We start from the raw sequence: 14826 nt of genomic DNA on the forward strand, positions 1-14826 counted from the left end.
GTGCAGGCCTTAAGGTTAGCCTCAGAACCCCTGTTTGCGGGCCTGCAGCAATCTAATAGACTGGTGGGTATGAGAGATGGGGCCCTTTTGGTAGCGACTTCAAAGAGAGTTAAGAGATTGAGGTTCTGACTACATTACACAGCAAGTGAAAGAAAAGATTGCAGACATCAGTGCTGTAGCCAACACAGAAGCACTATATGAAGAAAGAGGAAAGGATGAAAGAGATAGGAAAATTGTGGACAGAAAACTATGGGAGTGAAATTAATCCAAAGGAGAGAAGTTAAGATAACTAGCCAGACAGGCCGAGTTTCAGAAGCTTGACTCATCAGTATGAGTTTAAAAAAAGGGAGAACAGTGAGACAAACATCATAAAGTTTGCAATCTAGGCAATTTATCCTTAACTCGACTTGAGGGATTATCTGGAGATAAAAAAGGATTTTAACGTAATAAAACCAAGACACATTTTATGATCCTATCATCAGGAAAAGGATGCAACTGAGCTCTACTTAACAACTGTCAAAAGTAGTACAAGAACCTCAAGAGAGTCTCCAAGATTTCTTAATTAGAGAGCTGGACCCGAGGAAAAAAGTCCTGTTTACCTCAAGCCTAATGTATGATCCCACCAGACAAAACGTTCTGCTCCATTCCATCCTTAAAGGACTACAGAGTTAATATTTGGCTTATGTTACAGCCTTATATAAAAGGACAGCCGATATTGTGTTTGAAAAAAGGAAACATAGTTGTCAGTGATGAAATAGAGACACAGCAGAAATAGGAAAATAGAATGTGTGTTGTGACAGGGGGAAAACTGCAGCAGCGGCTCCCTGCTCAAGTTCATGGAAAAGTATAACCCTCTGCTGAATGAGATAAGGGAACTGAAAGCCAGCTCTGAAAAAATTAAAGATATAAAAGCTGAAATTAATTTCCCAAAGCAATCTTTTCAGAGTACCAACCTACCTGCCAATAGCAGAAAAGGGGAGGAGCACTGATAAATACAACACCATAGTTTTTAGGTGTTGCCAATAAGCAATAAACAGCTAGCACCAAAACAGGGACCGTCTAGAACCACAAATCACAAGAATGTGCTATATCTTAACTCTGATTATTCTGACAGTCTCATGTGCCCTAGATGATGAGCAAACAGATCACTTATATTATTTCATTGGATCTAAGGCATTTAGATACTGATTTGTCCTTAGCATCTCTAAGTGGTAAACATAAAAAAAAAAACCAAGCAGGGAAAACAATAAAAAGAAAAGAAAGCCAGACACTACCTTTTAAGTTACCATGGCCACCTACCAGAGACAGGATGTTTTGTGGGTAGGACCCTTGATTCTGATTTCCCTTCTCTGCCACTCCTGTTACAGCCAGTGTGGCTCAGCTTTAGACCAGCTTGATCCAGATGAAGAAGTGAACTTGGATGTGGCGATAAAGCTGGCCATGGGGCTTTTAAGGCCCTCAGAATGCTGTGGTCATAACACTAAAGACAAGAACCACAGCCAACAGTGGACAATCAGGTTGGGACACCCTCATTCTTCTGCTTTTCTTCAACCGTGGTACAAATTAGTGGGCCTTGATATAAAGATCATACACAAATAAATCCAGCTATTGCCATATTACTGGTCAGGATACAGGAGATGGTTTTATTCTTTTCTGGGAGAAGAAAGTTAATTAGAGTTTGTGTTAAGCTTCTGTTAATTTAGCCTATCTTAAGCTTTTTCTTCTGTTAACTTGTGAGGAGAGGCAGGCAGATTCCAGTGCAGTTGACTAAATTTATGTGACTATTGTACTGTTTAGGCCTCTGCTGAAGTGGCTCTGAATCAATGAGAGAATGATTTGTATCTCCCTGAACTATAGTATAACTTGGTATATTAGGATTTAAATTTCCCACCACTAGAAGTGAGAGTGAGCAGAGGGCCCTGGCTTTTAGGTTATGCAAGTACATTGGTACCTCGGGTTACATACGCTTCAGGTTACAGACTCCGCTAACCCAGAAATAGTACCTCGGGTTAAGAACTTTGCTTCAGGATGAGAACAGAAATTGTGCTCCGGCGGTGCGGCGGCAGCAGGGGGCCCCATTGGCTAAAGTGGTGCTTCAGGTTAAGAACAGTTTCAGGTTAAGAACAGACCTCCGGAACGAATTAAGTACTTAACCTGAGGTATCACTGTATTTCTGCTAGCAATGGTAATGCTTTTAGGCGTTTCAGTACATTTTCCCCTCTGCAGAGGCAGGAGACCTATTAGGATGGTCCGTCCTCAGGGGCTGATGGATCCAGTGGATTTCAAGGCAGCTCTGGGGGGTTTTCTGGCTAATATGACTGGCGCTCCTGTCAAAGCCCTGCTCAACAACTGGAACATCCATATGGCTCAGGTTGTTGACGCAATCATCCTAGAGCGCTGTCTCCTGCTTCGTGGAGCCCGCTTGGATCCCTGGTATACGCCAGAGCTTAGGGTGAGGAAGCAAACTGGGGATCACTCTTACATGAGTAGAGGAAAACTTGGGTCAAATGCAAATGAACACTGGTCAAGAAAGAAGAGAAAGGCATTTGAATATCCCTGAGTTCTCATACTATCGATCATTGTTAGGAAGAGTACCTCTTTGTGGATTGATTTACAGAGATAGCAGCCAAGACCAACCATAACCTTCCTGCCATGCACACCTCAGCATTAGCGTTCCAGGCCGTATGGAGATTTCTGGAGTCAAAGAACCTAGCTATGGAATATTTCTAAACAGCAGCGAGGCAGAGCAGCACAACAAAATGCTTCACAACAAAGGTCTCCTGTAAACTGATCTTGGAGAAGATCCCAAACTGGCCACAGTAGTTCAACTGAATGACACTGAATGGGCACAATGGAGGCAGAGAAGTAATATCAATTTTCTGCCATAGCCACCACCCAATAAACTCTAAAATGTGTTCTGCACTATGTTCAGTTGTGTTTCATCTTATTTTCTTCCATTTGTACTTTATCACTTAGGAAACATTCATACTTGCATTTGTAGTTAAAAAAAAATCCACAGAAAAACCAAATGTTTAGAACAAGCCTCCTATCATTGCTAGCATCAGCTCAAGTAAAGAGTGCTGGAGAAATTTTCCAGTGTTCTATTCAGAACATGGAAACAGTGATTAGTCCTACAAATCTGCAGATAACGCTCCTTCTTGACAGTATGAACAATAGACTCATTTTAAAGCAGAATGGCTTCCATTAGTCATTCAAAGGAACAAAACCAAGAAGGAGAGTCATGTTGCACGCAAGACAAGAATTTCAAGCTATTTTGTTTTAGATTAGTGATACAGTTCTGTTGGTAGCAGAATTCTGAAATTTTGTTTGCATCAGCAAAAGGCCGAAGGAGACAAATCCCAGTAAGACTCCTAGGACAACAATGAAAAATTAATAATTTTCCGGGGGGAAATGCAAGAAACAGACAATACTGGGTATAATAAAGGAACGATCTTGAGTCAAGTCTATGGGTGCTTTGTATGTAAATAGTTCATATGTTCTATATAGGAAATGTGGAATAGAAGCTATTTGGAAAGATAGGAAGTGACGCAGAACACTATTTGTACCCAAAACTCCCCTTAGTCCCCCAGCCTTTGACAAAACTCAAGAGAATAAACTGAAAATGATTATAATTTGAAGAAGAGGCCAATTGGTTTTAGTAGTTTTGCTAAGCTGGAAAGTTCATAAAGGGTCTGTCCCAAATTGATGTGCTTTGGGATGCTAAATGCCCAGCTTGGGTTTGTATTAATGTAACTGTTGCATTGAGGAGTCAGAAAAACAAGAAGAACCATTCCAATGGGATATCATTAGGAACAATCCAGTTCGTTTGGGGTAGCACCTTTCATCAATGAGATACGGCAGGATAAGAAAAGAATTCAGAGAATGGCAAGAAACAAAGTTCTAAGGAAAGGCTAGAGGAACTTGTTACACCTTTTAATGTTAGGTATGTTTTTTTGCATGTTCTTTTTATGGCTCTTTTGTGGCTGTCAGTGAGTGCATGAATCAACTTTCTGCTTTCTCTCCAGAAAACAGAGAGGTAATTTCAAAAAGTGACAGCACTTTTTGAAAAACAGCAACTGTGATGTAGGTGCAGGGATGGAAAGGAAACCAAAGAAATAAAATGCATGCTGTATTTGCTAGAACTTAAAGAGCTCCCAGAATGCATGAGAAATGATGACAAAACTTGCTAAGGATACAGTCCCTAAAGACTATTCTCAATGATGCTTTCCTGCGGCAGTAAACACAGGTCGAACTAGGAAGGCACTCACTCCACATCACACCACCAACATTCCCAAAATGTACTCTGCACAGGCCCAGATGGCCAATGGAAGGCCACCAGTTACAGGTAAGCAACCTGCTTTGCTGGTGGTGGGGGGAACTTCTGCTTTCCCCCAATCTTAAAACTATAGCAACATTAATTCCATTGCAGACAAAATTGGTTCCCGGTAGACTAGCTCTGGTCTCATAAAAAGCCTGCTGGAATGTGGAGCAAAAGAGAAAGAAAATGACTACAAGGGAGATGTTTCTTTGTGGGTGTCCTTTTGCTAGATTGGCATCTGCTTCTGCCTACAAGGCCACAGACCAGGGATGGGAAATCTATGGCTCTCCAAATGTTGGATGACAACTTTTTGACCATTGGCCATGCTGGTTTGGGCGGATGGGAGTAATAGTTCAACATCATCTGGAAAGCCACAAGTTCCCCACTCCAACTGTAGACAAAGAGGTACCATTTGCCAACTAAGACAAATGGAATATTTGCACTGGCATTTGCAGATGTAAACCTGTGAATGTGCATGCAGTAGCTCGGGGAGACTCTACTACAGAAACCTTTTCAAAGATTCAGAATGTCATAAATATGCTAACAGAATAAGTCAGTAGGAGTACCTATCTATACTGGTGATTGCATTACTTTTCAGAAAATATTACTCGGTATTTAATAACGGTATGTGAAACACCATATTAAAAATTAAGACATTCCTTACTTAACAGTTACATTCGGTGAAAGATTTTGGTGCTAATCAAGCATGCCTCATGTGAATCGACCAATGTTTGCATAGTGATTTAATGTAAAGATCTGGGTGCCATTCAAAAGAGCTTTTTTTTAAATATATACAAAATATAACTCAAGGATCTAAGCCATATTTAAAGCAATGTACAAAAAATACTTTAGCATTTAAAAGTGTTTCTTCACAATTCTTACAAAAATGAATGTACAATTTGATTTTGACTTTAAAGATTACCTATGGAAGCAGTCCCATGACAAGGAAGCACAAAGCAAAGCGGCGTGGTTTTCCCACTCAAGGCAAAACACTGCATAGTTAAGTCATTTGGCTCTCTGGAAGGGGTGTATTCATCTTCTTCACTGTTTCCTTAGTTTATATAAATAGTTACATGGTCAAGGACTTAATATTTCATCCAAAACATGCATAGCCGTTTCATAGAGGGTTCTGAAAACAAGAGCAGGGAGCAGCTGTGTAAGTTACACAAATGACTGGCAAATGAAGAGTTTTCCATTAACTAAAACATCTGCTTACTATGACATTTCTGATACTCTTATGCAAAAGTATGGATGTCAGATTAAAATTAATTGCTTCACAGCACTATGAACTGGGTTTTGTACTGATTAGATTTATATCTCCTAGTCAAGGCCCCATCCTGGTGATCTTCCTATGCAGCAGTATAAGGTTTTCTGTACCGAAGAGCTTATTGGGAGAGCATTGAGCTTCAAACAAAAGTACTCTGTCTCATATCCCCATTCCACACTCTTGTGTGCACTGTAATAAGAAAGAAACTTGCACAAGATGCTAACGGAAACAAGCCATGTTACCTTTGATGGATTCCTAAGATTTTAGAAATTTGATGCATTCTCATAATGAGAAAGATCCTGGGGGTAAAGTACTCAAAGTCTTTATTAGCTAGCTCCAAGTTTTAAGAACATTGTTTGTTTATTAACATTGAGAGATGTGGCTAAGTGTATCCATTTGCAAATGGCATTAGCTGGAATCTTTTAAAGAATTAAGTAACATTCTGATCACTGAATCAAAAACCACTGATGCATTCTATGTATTTGATCTCATCTTGCATGACCTAATAAGTTCAATATACATGAAGTATGGAGCTTTGCTGCTAGCATATAGCTGCATGTGTTGTTCAAAAACTAAACAAAAAAACCCCTTTAGAATTGCAAGAAAAAACTGAAAAGCATTTCTTTCTTTCTTTCTTTCTTTCTTTCTTTCTTTCTTTCTTTCCATGCTCCGTGTGGGCCTCAAATAACTTATTACTCAACAAGATAGCTCAGTCGGGAGAGGACTAGATTCTGAATCTTAGAGTCATCAGTTCAAGCCCCACATTGTGTAAAACGTTTCATGCATTGCAGAGGGCTGGACTAGATGACCCTCGTGGTCCCTTCTAACTTTGCAATTCTATTATGATACATGAGGCCAATGAGAAGATAAAATCTAAACTGCTTAAGACCAGACTGCTTCATATGGTTTTTATGTACTATTATTGCAGATGTTCTGATATTTTTAATGAATAGTGGTATATCAATATTTTTGCAAATAAAATAACACATTACACACCAGCACTAGTATATATCTTTTCTACAAAGCAGAACGTAAACATTCCACCAAAGGTTTACCTTTCCATGCTGCTATCATCTTCCTTGATAATCTCGCTGTACGATGTTAACTTCCTCTGAAGGGCAGATGCTATATCCTTTATGTACGATGGCCTATGCTTACCTGCTGAAAAACATGATTATGAAAACTAGTGAGCCTTACTGAGAAACAGAAATAGATGGAACAGAAAAGGGAACTGAAACATTCCCCTAAGGTGTAAAAGTAAATCCACTAATCATGGCTGCACTAAAAGAATCCTTTCAAGCTAGCCATGAATTCGATTGCCTTTTTGAACAGAGGCAATAATTTGTTCTGGAAATCAAATAGCATTTTGTGAAAAATAAATACTACAAGGTATTTGCATTTATACAGAATCTGAAGTTTTCAGTAAGTGTTAGATCTTTGCCGCCCAAAAGAAACCTATTCGGGAAAATGCTAGCAATTTGGTTTTTTACCCCTTCTCCAATAATTTCTAGCATAGAATTGGCCCTTTAACTACCCTCCCCCCGCAACACACTCAGAGTTCATGCTTTCATTCAGCTATCTATGACCTCGATCTCTCTCTTCTGGTTAGTCACAGTTAGGATTTATACCCCAATATGAATCACTCAACATTTACAGTTGTTAAACCTCATTCTCCATTTTAACACCTATTCAAGCTAGCTTGCAGAGATTCCCTTGTAGCATTTCACAGTCTGCTTGTATTTCCAACATCTCGGATAATTTGACATCATCTGCAAACTTGGTTACTTCCCTGCTCTCTCAACTTCAAATCATTTTTAACAAGTTAAGTGGCCTTGGTCCCTATACAGATCCTTAGGAGAGTCATACTTATCTCCCTCTCTTAGGTGAACCAGTTTACTTCCAATGCCTGCTTCTTGATCTTTTACTAGAAAGCTTTAACTAGCAAGCTTATTCTAAAGTCTTTGATGAGGGGTTGTCAAAAGCAATTCGGGAGTCCAAAAATCGGAATTAAACTTGTGCAGCTTTCAGTGATTTCAAAGTTTTGTTTTTACTCACCTTTAATTAAAGCAACAATGTACACAGTTGCTGCAATGCTGACAATCCCTTCAATTTCTTCAGACTCAATGGACTCTGTTAACTCCTTTAGAAAAGATCTAAGAATGAACGGAATATGCATTAAATATACAAGTAAAGAGAAAGAAACAAGAGCTTTCAGAGTTCTTAGGTTTAAGATCCTTGCAAAACTCTTAATAACTTCAAGGCATCGTTACCAAATCCATTGCTGTCACTTCGCCCTCCCCAGGAACCTCAGAACAGCTACTTCTTTTCTCCACCTCCAGCCCAATTTCCCCCCCTCCCTCCTACCTCAAACTTTCTACTTCAGCCTCTCTTGGCAAACCATAGCCCTAATCCCTTTCCTAGTTAACTCCCTCCATTCCAGTGTATCTGGGTGAGGAGGTGGGCAAATAGGACAAAACACCACATCTCCATTCTTAGCATTACAATAATAGAATTCTCGAGTTGGAAGGGGCTATGAGGGTCAACTAGTCCAACCCCCTGCATTGCAGGGATCTTTTGCCCAACGTGGAGCTTGAACTCTCGACTCTGAGATTAAGAGTCTCTTGCTCTACCTACTGAGCTATCCCACTGCTACCAAATGTACAATTCCTGACAATTTTCTTAAAATGCACAAGCATTTAGAAACATAAAGTCACCAACCTAGTAGAACTAAATAGTCACATATATATATAGTTAGAGGGAGAATCCTTCTAGATGTAACCCACTGTGATGGAAACATATGTAAAGATGACTTCAACTAGATAGCTTAAAGCCCGGGATGGGGTGGAGTGGGAATAACAGTAGCTTGCTTCAAGATAAAGGCATTGACTGGAGAACAGCTTGTCACTTACTGCCAAGGCAGAGACCACCATGTGGGGGAGGAGAGTTCTAAGGAGGTGGGGTCTTCTTTCCTCTCTCTGATACAGCTGTCAAACTAAGCCAAGGAACACAGCCCAATTGCCTGGGGTTGGGGGCCCCTTAGTGGCAATCTACAGTGCATTTTGATAAGGGCAACCACATGTATCCTGAGTAGTGATGACCAAATATGTATATTTAAAGTAGAACCCATTTTCCTGGATTTTTATTATTATTATTATTTTTTAAAAATGTAGGGTGGATCAACATTAGCAGGCCTAAAATAGCTCTGTTTGTATTATGTTTGAAGTGTGATAAAACTAGTCTTCAACATCTAAATTAAGGTTCCAGTAAAAAAGAAAGTATAACTAAATGCATTCAGGCTGCCATTATAAAGTGTAGGTCTGAAGGAGCTCTTACCAATTTGTAAAATAAAGGAAGAAACAAACAAAAAGCCTAGCATAAAAGTTGGCTGATAAGACATGGAGATCTGCCAGTGGATATTAACTGCCTTTGTATCTACAAGGAATTAAAGCTTGGCTCCAGTTCATGTTTACCCCATCAGCTCTCTCTTTCACATGCTCATGTAAAGCACTGCCATCAGCAGCCCACATCACACTCAAGGGTTCAATTGCATGGTACAGGGAAGGAAGGTACACTTGCTCCTCCGCAATGTGGGCAGGAGTACAAGCAGTGATGCAAGAAGAATTGGGGCTCTCTGCTTTGCCACATACATTCGGGGGGTGGAGACAGAAAGAACTTACCTGACCACATTTGCTGACTTGTTCACTATTGCCATCAAAATACTTGAAAGTGGGGGGAGGTCTGAAAAAGACTTAGGTGGGGTCAGCTCTTCTGGAGTGGACGCCTAAAGCGGAAGAAACCCAAAGAGACTCTATTCAGGCAAACTGGAAGTGAATACACAGCAGGCAAAGAATTTTGATACTTTAAGTTTATGTAATATTCAACCAGAACCAGAACAGCCAGAAAAAGAATTACTAGATGTCTACAATTAGGATTTTAAAAAAGGAAAGCTGACAGGCGGAAGGAGCATTCAGCTCCTATTGTCTCGTTACTTGATACCATTATTGAGGCAAAGCATAGAGCCAGCCAATTCTTGTTCAGCCCCTTGCCATGAGTAGTCCTAGAATGTGTACTGGAGATCTTATTTAAATAAAAAAAATTATGCAGCGGAACATGTGCATGCAGAATACCACCTAATAACAAAAGTGCAGTTTTTCTAAGGATTAGGAAGCCAATCCATTTTATGAGTGAATGAGAGGTCATGAGAATTGGCTTTGGAAACTGCCATCCCCTTGACAAAAGCAGTACTTGCTACATGACATTATCTCAAACAGTACATTAGCAATTGTTGTGGCTTTGATAGGGGAATGCACATTAAGCTGTAACAGCTCTGAAAGGTCTGTTGCACCTGCTGGCATTCAGAGCAGTGTGAAGGTTGACAGTGGCTTAATAGTAAATTTAGGGGTCATAACTAACGGGGAACATATGGCATAGTGCTTTCTCATTCGGTAGGAATGGGGGGTGTCCACTGACCAGCTTGAGGTCTGAACTGGCAGCTATCACTTGAAAATCTCATTCAAAGTACCATTACCAAGTCCTTCAGCTCTGTGTCCTTGACACAGCCCTTACTAAAGTGTGACTCTTCCAAGCACGCTTTTGCCTTTCGGTTGAGTGAATTCCACATTTGAATGAACAATGATTAAGTGAGGAAAAAAGTATGCATAGGAGTGTGTAATTGTTTTAGAGCTTTTCTAGCACTCATCATCAATGCAGCTACATTATTATTATTATTTGGCTCTTGTGTCCTCACAGATCTGCAACTTAACAACAATGAAGCTGCCTTTTCTTGGGGACTTTAGGCAAAGGTCTGGAGAACGGTATGAAATCACATGACAGCTCGTATGAAGCTCAGATCTGGCCTGTAAGCTGCCTAGATAGGAAACAACTTGGAAGCCATACAATTCATTAGCCACTCTGAGCTCAACCATGAAAATACTACTACTAATACTACTACTACTAATAATTTATTATTTCTATGAAAATGAAATGAAGACAAATTGTACAAATCTGAACAGACAGCTGGACTAGATGTGATGTTTCTAGAATTAGCCTTCATTCTACTGGTGTCCCAAGAATTTGCTTAGGTAGTGTCCTTTGTATGCTTGAAAACTGCCCGAACACCCCTCAGCATATTTCCCCAAAGCCTTGGTTATTCATAGGTCCTTGAGAAACTGGATCAAATAGCAGTAAACATCTCACAGAAGAGCTAAGGCTTGGTATATACCCTGGCTGGGCTCCCTGATTGGGGTCCACACCAAACAAAGGGAATAGTAATTGTCAGGATTTCTTGCACAGAAGAGAACAAGGTGGATGACCATTCCTCCTCCCCACTCCCCAATATATGTCTGGCAAGACATTTATTTCAGATAATTTTGAGCTGCTAAAAAATATCTAAGTGGTATACAAAAACACAACACAGAAACGGTAAGTCTGTATCATAAAAACAAATGCAAAAAAAAAAACAACCCCAGTAAAACATTATTCTAAGAAACAAAGACAGAAATTCAGCAGCTGTGCTCCTCATCCAAGAAGCTAACTGTGATAGCTTTAAGATTTCTGGTGCAGCCTATGTCTCATTTCTTTCTTCTGAGGGGGAAGCACAGAGCAACAGACGGCAAAAGCTAATCAGAAGATACAGTTTAAAATGCTTCTTTCATGGTTGTTAGCTAAGAACCAGGAGGGAAGATACTGGTCCTCATGTCTCACCTTACAAAAGGTCACTGACAGCATCAAAGTAATAATAGGGACCAAGCATTCCTTTAGCCTTTCAGTTTTGCAGAACATTCTACATTTTGCTCACTGTAATTTAGCGTGACGGATTACTGCCATGAGAACCTTCAGGCTGAATTTCAATTCCCATAAGAATGATGGTGAGACATGAAGCATTTCTAATAACCTTGAGGCCAAAATCTTTGACATGTAGACCAGTGGTGGTTCCCCACTTACAGCAGACAGCGGCTGCAAGTCTGGAAAGTATTCCACACCACTCTCTCCTTTTCTCCCCATCACTGCCGCTGCCACCTTTATACTTCTTGTTTTAAGTATTGGTCAAGGTGAGCAGAGCCACTCAGAACTCACATTTTCAGTTCAGGTAGAATCAATGCTTGTTAGAAATCCCCCTCATCCCCAAACAATCTATCCAGCTTTTCTGAGTGGAAATGAACACATGTGGGCTTGAACATATTTTAAAGGCTCTTCGGAAGCAGAGTCCATGGAAAACAGATACTCCTAGCATGCTTCATAGTAGCAGTAGCTAACCCTGTGGTACACTCTACATTATTTTGGACTATAGCTCCCATAATTCCTGACTCTTAATGGCTGATGCAAGCTACAACATCTGAAGGGTTACAGATTAGTCACCACTCTAGACCATCAACTGTATGTAAGATGGGTTAAAAAAAAGTAGCATTATTCAAGATAAATGAAAGGTAGTTTGTTAACTGGTACTGGATTTTTGTTGTTATATCTAAGCTCTTCCAAAAACTGAAGACAAGTCAGTTTCTCCAACAATAATAAATTTATGGTAAGGTTATTAGACAATAAAAATGAACCACAGTTTTATAGCTGTAATAAAAAGTGCAACTGCAAGCAATTTATATTCACAAGAATAAGAACTTGGATTTATGGTGACATTCTTTTTATAAAATACACTGAGTATACAAGTTAGTACAAAAAATATATCTCAGCACCAATTCACTAATAAACCTGTGCATGATCACTTGATACCTCCCTTTCCCTTCATGCTTACAGAGCATTTTCATAAAGAAAGCAAAACAAAGCCTTGTACCTTGTGTTGCAAGGTGTAGCCTGTCTCGACTACTGTTGCAGCAAGCAGAGAAGAAAGGACTCCATGGTGAACAGCTGGACAAGTCAAAGCACAACACTGAACCACATGCACAAATTCTCGAAGAGGCTCCTGAACAGAATGAATGAACTAGAACAAATAAAAAATAGTTTTATATTATATTATAATTTTATTTATATCCGCATATTCCCCAGACTAGAACACAAAAGACAGTACACAAATTAAAATACAAATAAAATACAGAAGACAAACATATAGAAGGTAATACAGTACAGTGGTACCTCGGGTTACATACACTTCAGGTTGCATATGCTTCAGGTTACAGACTCCACTAACCCAGAAATAGTGCTTCAGGTTAAGAACTTTGCTTCAGGATGAGAACAGAAATCGTGCTTCAGCAGTGCAGCGGCAGCAGGAGGCCCCATTAGCTAAAGTGCTGCTTCAGGTTAAGAACAGTTTCAGGTTAAGAACGGACCTCCGGGACTTCCGGGTTAGCGCCATCGCCTAATGGCAGATTCCCTCCGAGCTCCGGAGGGAATCGGCTTAGTAGGGGTCGGGTCCTGCCGCGGCGGCGACGCGGGGACCCTCAGAAACCACAGGCGCTGAAGCCTGTGGACCTGGTGACTCGGCGGGCACCATTTGCGCCCCCCGACCCGCGAAGGAGCCTTTTTAAAGGCTCTGGAATGGGGGACGGAGAGTGGTGCGGTGCTGTGAGTCGACTGCTTCCCCTGCTGAGTGAAGCCGCATGCCATGGACGGAGAGCGCTGACTTCTTTCTCTGAACATTTGGACCAAAATAACAACCCGTGAGTAATACGGAAATTGGACTTAAAAGTGAAATTTTGGGGGGGAATTAGGCACGACCGGGTAAGGTGTAAAGAGGAAGTCCGCCTACCCGCCTTGTAAACATCTTAAAGCAAGGATTTTACAACTAAGGTTGAGAGAATATCTTTCTTTTTTGTGGATAAAAGCAATTAACTCCACGTTTTGGCAATATAAGTGATTGTGCTGGAGGATAAGAGCTAACATTGAGAGCGGAATTCACCCCTCCCCCAAGACCCGGGAGCGATCGGTGAGAGAGCCTGCAGAAGAGACATAAAGACTTTGACAGCTGTCAAACTAGCTGTCAAAGTTGGGGGAAAAGGAGAACTTTGTTTCTGTTGTCTTTGCTGGTTATATTCGTTACAATTTGGTAACAAATTGTTAAAAATAAAGAAGAAAAGGCTAACTTGACTTTTGGGTTGGAACTGGAAGATACTAAGAAACCAGAATCCCTCTAGAGGGGGTTTAGGACATTACAAAAATGGCTGTAAGTGGAAAAACACTGGCTGAACTGGAGAGGACTTTTTTCTCTTGGGAAAGTTGCAGGAACAGAGTGATGTTTTGGCTACAAATGTTACAATACTGAATGGAACAGTAAATAAAGTTACTGAGCCTGGGAGGGACTTGACTCAAGTCTTTGCAGCTGAACAGGAAAGTTTTGCAGTTGAATTAAAAATTTTTGCAGTTGAACAAGAAAAGAAATTTGAGAAATCTGAGAATGTGATGAAAGAGGAACATGATGATTTGAAGGAAAAAGAAGAAGGAGCTATAATGCCACAGATGATTGAGGAGAGCCAGAGGCTGGTTAAGATGGATATAAAGGAAAATAAGATTAGGATGATGAAAATCTGGTTTGAATTGAAGAATGGAGAATGGAGAGATCTCCCTATGCAGTAATTTTGGTTGTCTGGGCAGAATGTTGGTATACATAAAATGTATACTGTTACTTCTTCCTTTTAACTGGTGTGTTTCTCTGCGTTTCTTTTTATTTGCAATGACCTCTTGCCTTTCATTGCCTTTCTTAAAAAGTTGGTTTAAGAGTAAAAGTAGGCATCAAAGGGACACATATTTCCTTGCCATAGAAAAAAATCAATACCCCTATATCTCTTTGGAGGCTATTCTCCCAATTTACGGTATCTATACTCTTTTGTGAGCAACAGCCATGCCTGGCCAATACAGCAGTGATTGTCAAACGGAAAAGTGTTCACATCACCTTAAAGGTTTCACTCCCCAATAATTGTAGATAGAATAAGTCATTCATTTGGCAAGAAACAAGCTGGCCAACTTCATACGCAACAAATACCTGGATTCCTTCTTCACGCTGTCTTCTGAGTCTCAGTGCCATACATTCTAGAATCTTCTGGAACATCTTCTGAACATTGTCAAGAAGCTCTTCCCAGTCACTGCTATCAGTATTATGGGCTAAAGAAGCTTCAACCATCTCTCTCAGGATACCAAGTATCATTGGAATGCAGACATAGCCTCTGTCTAAGCAAAGAAAAACTGAATTAACTATCAGAATTCAGATTTTAAGCTATGCCACCCCATATAACTATCATCTGTCTGTCTGTCTGTCTGTCTGTCTATCTATCTAATGGCCAATTAATTCCTGGAGGTT

The 14826-nt window shown here is 40.3% G+C and overlaps 1 protein-coding gene across 5 annotated transcripts in view; it reads right to left on the bottom strand.

Annotated features, from left to right (window-relative positions):
- Positions 1-5046: 5046 nt before the first annotated feature.
- NCAPG2 (non-SMC condensin II complex subunit G2) overlaps positions 5047-14826 on the bottom strand; it is a 42780-nt gene continuing 33000 nt past the window's right edge. For 4 of the 5 annotated variants that reach the window (XM_053409483.1, XM_053409486.1, XM_053409484.1 and 1 more), the window contains 6 exons: positions 14512-14696; positions 12370-12516; positions 9263-9366; positions 7641-7738; positions 6641-6746; positions 5047-5447 (listed from right to left, as the gene is read on the bottom strand). In XM_053409483.1, the coding sequence (XP_053265458.1) occupies positions 5396-5447; positions 6641-6746; positions 7641-7738; positions 9263-9366; positions 12370-12516; positions 14512-14696 (692 nt within the window). In that variant the 3' untranslated portion in view covers positions 5047-5395. The remainder of the gene's footprint in view (positions 5448-6640; positions 6747-7640; positions 7739-9262; positions 9367-12369; positions 12517-14511; positions 14697-14826) is intronic. The other variant, XM_053409488.1, reaches the window with a different exon arrangement.

The sequence above is a fragment of the Podarcis raffonei genome, chromosome 12, assembly GCF_027172205.1.
Source record: "Podarcis raffonei isolate rPodRaf1 chromosome 12, rPodRaf1.pri, whole genome shotgun sequence".
NCBI lineage: Eukaryota > Metazoa > Chordata > Lepidosauria > Squamata > Lacertidae > Podarcis > Podarcis raffonei.